This window comes from Hippichthys cyanospilos, chromosome 7 (assembly GCF_059441005.1).
Source record: "Hippichthys cyanospilos isolate Australia breed blue-spotted pipefish chromosome 7, RoL_Hcya_1.0, whole genome shotgun sequence".
NCBI classification, from domain to species: domain Eukaryota; kingdom Metazoa; phylum Chordata; class Actinopteri; order Syngnathiformes; family Syngnathidae; genus Hippichthys; species Hippichthys cyanospilos.
The window spans coordinates 13,511,080-13,521,831 of record NC_142375.1 but is presented as its reverse complement, the minus strand read 5'-3'; the positions used below and the strand labels follow the sequence as shown (position 1 = coordinate 13,521,831).

At 40.3% G+C, this 10,752-nt stretch overlaps 1 protein-coding gene across 1 annotated transcript; it reads right to left on the bottom strand.

The window, feature by feature from the left end:
- Positions 1 to 1,784: 1,784 nt before the first annotated feature.
- Positions 1,785 to 10,285, bottom strand: mettl14 (methyltransferase 14, N6-adenosine-methyltransferase non-catalytic subunit). Its single transcript, XM_088420446.1, has 11 exons — positions 9,910 to 10,285; positions 9,461 to 9,549; positions 9,107 to 9,185; positions 7,818 to 7,895; positions 7,643 to 7,730; positions 7,475 to 7,565; positions 7,068 to 7,209; positions 6,012 to 6,104; positions 4,976 to 5,092; positions 2,958 to 3,168; positions 1,785 to 2,885 (listed from the first exon to the last, which is right to left on the bottom strand). The coding sequence occupies exons 1-11, from the start codon at positions 9,973 to 9,975 to the stop codon at positions 2,578 to 2,580; spliced, it is 1,362 nt and encodes a 453-aa protein (XP_088276572.1). The 5' UTR covers positions 9,976 to 10,285; the 3' UTR covers positions 1,785 to 2,577.
- Between the last annotated feature and the right edge of the window lie 467 nt (positions 10,286 to 10,752).

The window sequence follows — 10,752 nt, the reverse complement described above, 5'->3', positions numbered from 1 at the left end:
ATTTTGGACCCCAACCAAGAATACTATTAGTTAAATATTAAATATTTTGTATTTAATAGCTAAATATTTTAATGGTAAGTTGAATTATTGCAGTGAACACACAAACACACAAACACATAATACATCATACATATATATATATATATAAAACATGTTAGTCCCACACACAATTTTTTTTTCAACCGACAGATTCACATTCTTTCATTCTTTTTTTTTTTAGCTGGTTTTTTTTTTTTTTCCCCCATGCTGGCGACCAAAATAGGTAGGCGGTTGACCAGTAGACCGTGGGCGACGCATTGAGCACCACGCCTCAAAGATGATATGTCAATTCCCACTGCTGATCTGAAGCCCGGATAAAATTTGGTACAGTAGGTTGCATCAGGAAGGGCATCCGGTGTATAAACTGTGCCACTGTGTGATGACTCACTGTGGCGACCCCTGACAGGGAAATGATGGAAGTCGGTTTTTATTCCATTCCAGATTACAAGGCCAGCCCCGTCCGTGAAGGCGGGTTCCCTTCCCATAATGACACACTTTGAGCGTGAATGGATGTCTGTCTATATGGGTGTGAATATTCCCACAGACCCCCGTCTCAACAGAATAAGATTCAGAGATAACGTATGGATGGGTGACAAACAGAGCTCCATGAAGTGATGATTCATTCCGAAATCATTTTTTGACCGACCAGAATATATTCTATCGATCCGTTTTCTGTACCTGATTCTGTATTGTGTTCAGGGTCCTCAACTTTCAAATCAGTGTTGAACTTGCCTTTCAGTTGTGGCCATGATGCGCCCGCCTTCCTCATGTGAATGCCTGAGGCTTCAGACAAAAAATGGCAGGCGTTACTCAAGTACGGAGAGAGGGGGGGCATTTCCAATTTAACATGGGGGATTGTTAATGAAGACTTTAACAAAAGGCACGCTGGCTCAGCTTTTGAGTTTATATATTTTTTTCAGCCCAGCTATTCATATGTGTAATACAAGTGTGCTTCAAAACCTCAATAGACTGGCTGCACATCTGCCCCATTGTCACCAAAAAAGGACAGAGCAAAGGTTGATTCTGGGCCTTGTGTGCCGAGGGTTAAATAAAGTGCTCTGTCAAATGTAATTACTCATTTCATTAGAAGCAATCGCATACTGAATTGTGATTACTCTACTGCTCTTGACTTTGGGTCACTAAGGTCCAAACAATAATGATCACATTGCTTTTTCCCTTTTAGTCAGGTAGCTACTGCTTTTAACTAGTTCAAATCGCCACTGATCGATGATTTCATGTCAAAGTGTGAACGTTCTTCATTCGTTTGTGTAATGTCTACATGTGCATTTGTGTGTGTGGGGGTGTTATGACCTCCACTGGATCTCTTGCCACCCCAGCTAAAACTGTCTTTGGACTGACAGTGATTGTCACACAAATGGCATCATTATCATTATAAACTCATTGAATACCAGTGGCCAGAAACCTCCCTGAATGCCAGCTATTTCTCAGGATTTCAACCTATCTTTGAAGTCCCACAGAATATAGTGTTCTATGGCTATAATTACGTAAACATGGAACCAATCAAATGAAAGATCACTCTCTCATCAGAAGGAAAAATGTGTAGTGATTGATTCTGCTGCTGGCCCCTTAACCTTCTGTATTACAGTAACTTCAATATGATAATAGTATTAAATACTATTGAAAATACCGATGTACTGTTATCACTCTACCATTACATTTATGTGACACAACCATAAACCTACGAGACAAACACAAACCCCAGACCTTAGTGAATACAAAATGCGTTGTTGTAAAACATTCCCAGGGAGTGGAAATGGTTTTAATAACCATAGCAGTTTGCACTGGCATACTGTATCACAAACATCATATCTGTTTAATCAAATGACCAAAACATTCAAAATGTGAAATTGTGAAACTGCTTTATCTAGACAGAGGGATTCAATGTAAATGAAAAAAAAAAAACATGTAACAAACAATAAAAAAAAAAAAAAAAAAAAAAAAGATTCGGTCATTTCTTTGGTGCTACAGTGAACTCTACTGGAGGGAAAAAAACAAAAACAAAAAAAAACATACTATTTAATTTTTGCCCAGTAGAATAATTGGACAAATTACTTATGGTTTACTGTCTTAAGGCCAAAAACTAATATACTGTACATCAACGTGCTTGGAAAAAGGTGAGCAGATTCTCAGTCATTAAGCTTTGTATTGTTTTTGTTTGTCCGAATGTTTTTTTAAAGCTAATCATTAAAAATGGGAAAGCCAATTACGCTATGAGGCACCTGATATGTTAAGATAAATGAACAGTTGACACAACGGTGCTGAAAAACAGTATCTTCAAATCATGCGGATTGGTGAATGATCCTAAAATTTCCATGAGAGAACATCAGTGGAGGCCAAACACTCGAGTCGAGTGAAATTGACAGTCAAGAAGCCAGACGAGCAGTTTGCATGGAAGAGCTCATTACATTGTGCTTGTGTTCCAAACTTGGCCAGTTGGTGGCAATCACAGAGGCCTTATCAGTAGAAACTGACCAAAGAGCGCCTTGACCTAGCACCTGGCGGGTCCGTATTATTGCGCTAACGAGGGGGAAAGCCCCTGTGGGGGCCTCCCCGGCCCCGAAAGCCGCCCCTGTCTCCGCGGAAGTTCGGTCTGTTTCTTTCTCGGCCTCTCTCTCCACCTCTGCCCGCGTTGGGCCCACTCCGCCCCCCTCTGGGCGCTCCGCCGCCACGATCGGACTTCATCTTGGAGGGCGGCGATTTGGGGCGTAGTCGCTCGATTTCCTCAGTGCAACCGGAGAGGTGGGATTCGGGCAAAGCAAAATGTGCGGCGTAGCTCTCTGGGTTGAAATTACTATTGGTGAGATTGGGACCTACCGTCAGCCAGCCTATGAAGGGAGACATCACCGGTTAACAACCCCGGAGAAGAAGAAGAGAAATGACAACAACATTTGTCATACCAGGTCTGATGGTGGAGTCTCGTCCAAAGAGGTGCAACCTCCTGCGGCCCAAACAGAAGTGTTCAATGATGTGAAAGATCTCGACGGGCTTCTCGACGTTTCCCATCTCGGGCTCCTCCGTGATGATCAAGTCGATGTCCACGTTGGCGTGGATGAAGTCGCCGTCGGTGCTTCTTCGCACTGTTCCTTTTATCCCCATCAGGCAATGTTCCTGGAAAGAAGCCATGTTCCACATTTTGGTCTACTTTTAAAACTACCTCTCTATACATCAAGGGTGATAACCAGGTTGACGGTTTACACTGGTGTTGAAAAGGTTTCGATAACCGCTGATATTGTCTATAACCGTCAATGGGCATTTTCCTTTTCAATCAATCAAATTTTATTTGTATAGCCCTAAATCACCGAAGTCTCAAAGGGCTTCACAGATGAAAAGAGGTCATGTGGAGACCTCTTTCGAAAAAAGAACTCGTACAGAGACATCTTTTCAGTGTAAGGTACACAATAGCATCCCCTGTCAAAGCTCCCAATTTTTGGCTTTAAAGTACAATGTGTAAGATTTAGATCATTTTTCATTAAAAAGAAATAAATTAAATGATTATAACTTTCAAAAACTTGTAAATGAAGGTGTTCTTAACAACAACAGTATGTTTTAAATATAGTTAGCATTAAATGATATTACATGGGGAGTGGCACTCCCCCAGAGGCTGCCATGTCTGTTATAGCTACAGACAATGGTAAATGCAGCACCTTCTGCTGTCCGTAAGGAAAAACTGTCTCAATCTTACATTGTCCCTTTAATCTAACAACAAGGGTGTTAAAACAAGAGCGGTATATGATTGGCTCATTGCCGAGCTGACTCAACAAGCCGTCTTTGAAAACAATTACATGGCAATCACTTTATTTTTGACCTACTTGGCATGCATTGAGGATAAGGGTGAGGTTTTTGTCTTAACCCATTCGGACCCAAGCAGCATGCTGCAGGACATCCACTTCTGGGAGATGACTGAACAAAGCTTTGCAACTCAAAATCAAGTTATGACGCTTAGCACGCCTTCCATGCCCCCTCTGAATCTGACGAGATGGCTCTCAAAACGGGAATTCCAAAAAGGCAAATGTAACAGCTCAAATGTGATCAAAAGCACACATTTATGCTCATGCCCAAACAAGCTTGCTTTCTGTATAGTTTTAATGGTTACAGGTGATAGTCTAGTGTGGCTTGCAGTGGACAATCATGAAAGAGCGGCGTAGTTTGGCCGTACGATATCACTAATGCTTGCAGAGTTGACTCGACAATCCATCTCTGAAAATAATTAGAAGGCAATCGCTTTGTTTCTGCGTTTTACTTCATTGGCATGCTGGTATAAGGAGATCTTTTTTTTTTTTAAATAGCTTACCAGGGATGGGGCACTTGTATTGCCAAAAATAATTAAAAACAATAGAAATGTATTTATTTATTATTTGTACTAAATGTGGTACACGCTCAATGGGGAAAAATAATTGTAATACCGTGACCCGTAGATATCCTACACTAAAAAATAAATTGCCAGTGAACCTAAAGCAATTTCTGGTTGCCCCGCTTTAGGCACTAACAACACATTTAGCGCTACGTTTTTGAATCACTCTGGAGGAATAGTGGCCAACTTGTCTTCGCAGGATTGTTTTATTTTCATCATATTGGAATGTTTTGAAGCATTGCCTGTCTGTTTTAGATCACACCATAAGATTTCAACTGGACTCAGTATGCTTTGAGTCATTGTCATGCTGCGTAACCATGCACTCGAGTTTGACCAGAGGCCAGATGAATTAACATTCCACTTCTGGAATCAAATCATTTTGAAACTGCATTTTGCAGGAATTTGAGTTGTCTCTTCATCTGAGATATTACAATTGTATTGGCGAGATTCATCATTTGAATTAGATAGAAATGCAAATAAAGACATTAATATTTGTCATTATAATTGGGTTCAATGAATCAGTGTTTGAAATTAATTACACACTGTCATATAAATGTGTCATACCTTGGTCCTCTGAAATACTGCTTTTGGGTCCAGCGACTTTGTCTTTCCTGGGTTATTCTTGTTGGTCTTGATCCAGCAGATGTCTTCGCAGCGCCTGAACCCCCATTTCCGTAAACACTGCAAACATGGAGTTGAGTGTGAAGATGTAGGTCAAGATTGATGACTCAATGCGAGCCTCTCGGAAACGCCTAAGTGTTGATGCTCAAAAGGAGCACAGACACTGTGATTGATTGATGTGAAACGGAACAATAGACAATTAGAAAGCAACCTGACGCTTGTGCTATTTCTAGACACAAACTGAGGAGCATGGTTATGGTTAGGGTGACGTCACAGGCCATTAATCACAAAGTAATTGACCAAATTAGCTTCACACCTTAAAAGAAAAGACCATAAAGATTAAAAAATTGGATTGTATTTACTCTGATTAATAAGGATCAACATTTGCAGCTGAAAAAAACTGAAGTGCCACTCATTTGGCACGTGTACAGCTAAGGCAAGTTAAACTGAAGACATTCCTTTTGAAATGATGTTTAAATCTAATTTCCCAATATTTTCAATGTCCCAGGCTGTCCAAAGTTGATCGAGTCCAACAATGATGAGCATCTGCTCTTATGAGTGCTGACTAAAACAAACATTGCTGTTTTGTTTACTTATTTATTGTGGTTGCCATGTTATGATGTTACTTTTGCCTCATACTATGTTTTTAGGCGGGGGCGCACGGTGGCAGCAAGTCCGCATCACATGAGGAGTTTGTGATTTGACTTCTATCTCTGCCCTTCCTGTCTACAATTTGCATGTTCTCCCTTTGTCTGTGTGGGTTTTCTCCAGGCTCTTCAGTTTTCTCCCACATTCCATAAATATGGTGTACCCCGCTTACTGCCCGAAGACCAGCCGGATAAGATCCAGCATGGCTTGGATGACCCTCATGACCATCCTCCAAATTTTGAAAAATAACAATAGAACAGGAATTCCTCAAGGCCCTTGCACCATGAAGTTATGAGACCAGTGTAGATGACAGAGTGAGAGGTGGAGTTACCATTCTTCCCAAGTCCAGGCCCTCACCCGAGCCACACCAGAGGAAGACGAAGGACCGCAGGGCAGAGATCTCTTCAATCTCCAGCTTCATGATCTACAAACCAAAGGAAGGGGAAACATGTCAATAGTCCTTCCTTCCTTCCATCTCTGTCAGTCATGTCCAAAGTCCAGCCCGCGGGCCAATTGCGGCCCATGCACAAATTTTCACCGGCCGACGGCCTATGTTACGAAATCGATAATATGCGACCCACCAGCACTGTTGATTACAGTGTAAAATACATGTGTACAAAAAAGCTCCCATATTTTTATGGCCATAAGGGGCATTTAAAAGTCTTAAATTGTCGCTAAAATCGACGAGGCATCACGACAATTACAGCAATATCTTGTATTTCCCTCGGCCTCGAACAAGGGAAATTGGCTGCTGGAAGTCGATATTGGGGCAAAAATGTTTGGGTAGCCCTGCCATATTGTAAAGCGTTGTTCACTTTTTTAACTTTAGAAGTTTACACTGAGCATTTAATATTTATTACTATGCTATGTTTCTAATGACGTTAAAACAGTCAGCCAAAACAGATCAATCACCCCAAAACAGACCTTTTGTTAATTTGTTGTGGTCTTCGAATATGATTTTCATAAAAACTTGAAAATGAGAAGTGTCAAAATGTATGACATTTGCAATTTCATAATTATAAAATAGTTCATTTGTTTTTAATGTTATTGGTTCAAAGAATGTCAGGTGTAATGGTTGGCCCCACACACATTTTCGCCTTAACAAAACTGTCCCTCTTTGAAAAACGTTTGGACACCCCTGATCTATGTTTTATGACACTTGGCCTTATTGGGATTGTTTTGAGTTGGACCCAGTGGTAGTTGATTGAGAGTGAGATGTAGCGTTCAAATGAATGGATGCTGCCCTCTGCTGGCCAAACACGGCAGCTGGGAAAGCCACACAACCTGAATTGCATTGCAAGCGCTATTCCACTGAAGTTGCACAAAGATACATTTTGTCACAATTCTTTCCAAAATAAAAGGACATCATGGTGGCAGCAAAACTTACGTCATCCCATGTCCAAAAGCGCTCCGTGTGGCTGATTCCTGACTCTCTGTAATATTCCTCTAAAGGAGGCTCAAGTAGGATGACATCAAACTCGCTTTTTAAATCCTGCAGGTCAAAGTGTTCAAGGTCGGCTTGCAGGTACCTGATGACAACACACACAGCGTGAACATAAAAAGAAAAAAAAAAAAAAAACATTCAAGTTTGAACAATATATTGTCTTTGCAGTGTTTTCAATAAATTTTTGTTTTTGGTTTTTGCTAAGTAGTATATTTGTTACCACCTAATAAGAATTGGGCCCTTAGGCTTGAAGTGTAAACTCAGGCATTGACTTTTGAGGCATGTTTATATATTACATTCAAAGTTAAACATAATATAAAAATGTAGTCAAACATGGTTGCTCATCGTACATGGGAGGGGTGTTGGTAGCAGAGATGAGTTCATCCTTCAGTCGGATCAGCTCTCGCAGTTTGGGGTACTCCTCGAATCGATCGGCCAAGCCTGATCCCAGCCCAAGAAATAAGACTCATTTGAGGCCCGTGTTTTCACCAACACCCAGGCAAGCCAACGACACTCACCGACATCTCGAATGAAGTTCTGCGGCCTGTGGCCAGTGTCCACAAAGTGCTGGCAGTAATCATTGTGAGGGTTCAAACTCTGCGTACCCTGTATGACACAAACAAGGCAACACCATCAACAAGAATAATTGAAGCACAACTCCTGTCTTTTTGCACAGGTAAGGCATATTCCAACCTTAAGGAATGTACTTGAGTCTTTGTACACCTCCTCGTACGGGTTGCTTTCCTCAGTTGGCGGCACCTCCACCTCATCCTGATATAAAGCAACAGAGGGAATTTTTGGTATTCTTTGTCATCCAGGTCAAATCAACAATGCAACGCAGAGCAACAATTCTGTCTGTCATATCAACAAACAAAACCTCCTTAACTCCTTTATCATGTGTAAGTTGTAACTCAAACACTCGTATCTCAAATCGTATTTTACCTTTGAACTAAATGGAAGTGCCATTAATTTGCATTAATCTGAAATAGGCATATAAAATATTTTACTTAATAAAAAGAAAAAAAAATCAGTAATGACAATACATTCAAAACTATTATTAAGAGTGTTTTCTCACACTGTCTCTTGGGTTGTGCAATACGAACAGATCTCAATACAAGTCATTTATATCCCAAAAATGATATCATGATATATAAAATACTTATTTTTTGCAAATCATACAATACAATAAAAAAAAGGAATACAAATAAAATAAAACGCCAAACTCCCGTTGCCAAATAACTATCATGGGAAATACCTGATAGTAGGGCTGGGCAATTACGTCTAATAAAATAGCCATTCAAAAAAAAAAAATTCAAAGAAATTAAAATGAGCTACATTGTGAAATCAAGGTTTTGCAGGTGGCAGAAAGCTGGATGGGTGGTTCCCAAGGTGTGTTTACAGTTGTCAGAAATTACTTAATTGTGTAATATAAGCATATTACGCACACGCTACAAAGAGCTATTTTTTTGCACCATCTATGACTGTTACACTATTGTTTAATCTTATTTAAAACCAGTATCCACTGTTGTTGACCAAACATTCTGCACTGGGTTTATTTTCCTGCAATTGACTGGCAACCAGTTCAGGTGGTACCCTACCTACTACGAAAGCCTGCTGGGATGGGTTCCAGCATGCCCGCGACCCTCCTGAGGATAAGCAGTTCAGATGATGGATAATCAAAATGGCCCGCAATGACTAAAAATAAAAAATAAATAAATAAACATTTAATTTTTGGGGCCCTACTGTCCTAAAGCAAATCCAAAAATATAACACTTATTTAGGAACACAGCTTCTCAGCTTGTCCTGTGATGTCTCAGTCTAAACTTTAGGGGCACCAATGCAAAAAAAGAACGAAGAATGATGGATACTGATATGGTTGTCTTGGTGGATGCTGTTTTTGGCATACAACAGTATAAAACAACAATAATTATTTGTAATAGTAATTATCGCAAGTTAGTAGTGTTAGTGCCGCCAACACTCACTTTTTGTTCTTCTACATCTTCCTCAGTGTCATCCCCGTCTGTGATAGTCTTCCTCTTTGAGGAATCATCCAATGATGCCCTGCAACACATGACAGCAACATTAACAAAAACCTGGGAATAAAATGGGTGAACATGGTACCATATAAAATTTGGATATTGAACTATCTTGACCCATTTGCGGGTCTATACCTTATCTGCTGCAAAGAGGTTGTGGATGGGCGAGGTGCAGGACTACAATGGGTCTAACTTTGTTAGGCATTTGAGAATTGCGTTTGCAAGACTGACCGATTATTCTGATTAATCCTGTGGGGAATTCCCAGCATGCCACACTCATGTACATTTGCAACTTCTTACCTGCATATTTCTCTTGTCTCTTCTATCTCTTTGAGTTCCTCTTTACTATTGAGCACAGCTCCAATGCTATCTGCACTCTCAGCTCCCAACTGCAGACAAAGTAAAAGCGTGTATAATACGGTTCAATTTCAATAGTGGCATTAGATGTTCGTAATGTGCACGTTAAAACACAAGTGCAAATCTGTTTTACATATAAATTAAAAGTGTAGTTATCTTTTAATGCGTGCAGCATTTCATCAATACACATACAGATCTTAGTTTGCATGTTGCTGTGATGTATGACGGCGATGCAGACCATGCGTTTTATCTACATATAAAATATTTCAATATTCATATTTAAATGCGTTGACTATCCTATTATTGCAAATGATTTGAGCACTGCGTCGACTACTGTAACATAGTGTTGGGTTAGCTACAATTCTAACCCTATTGCCGCTTATTACACTTGCCTGTTGAGCTAAAAGCTGCCGCCTAAGTTTTTGTCGTTCTCGAATTTCCTGCAGTCGACTGTTCATTTTCTCAGCTCCTTGGTTTTCTGCTTGGCCAACCTAATCCACGTTGAATTCACCGCAATGCTTACAGTGAATGTTTTAGCAGCGACTTGCTAGGAAATAATCAAATCAGCTAACGTTAGCTCCATGCGTAAACTATCGAGGAAGCGCTTGCTGCACACACCGCGACGTTTGGCAACGGAGAGGAGCACTTGGTTTGTTTTGACAAGAGCGTAATAAAAACACCGTTTTTCTATTTCAAATTTTAGAAATCAATCTGTTTTCTTTATATAATACCCGTCGCGTGTTTGTTTGTTTCAATTAATCTGTGTAAGCAAAACATAAATATAGATTGATGACACCGCCCACCCGATTTTTTTCAGATGCGGCTTACGTAAAACAAGCGCGTTAAAGTAGGTGTGTACCAAATACACGATGACGTTGCCGTCGCAACCGGCTTTTCTCCTCCAATGAGAAAACAGTTTTAGGCTAAAACGTACAAAGATGTTGTATTGGGACAATGGCGTCCACTCGATGAAAACATTCTGGTAGTTTTCATCGTCTAGCGTTTCAACAAATCAACGTAACGAGCTCAAAAAATATAAAATAAGCAAATATAAGTGGATACAAAGTATTTTGACGCATTAGATAAGATACGATAAACACATAAGAAACCAGTACCCAAGTTCAGGGTCTCCGTCCGTACACAGTATACTCTCGTCTATAGACTCCACAGCGATGAAAATAACCTGATAGTTTATGACGGTGTGCGTCTCAACAAACCGAAGTAACGAGCTCAAA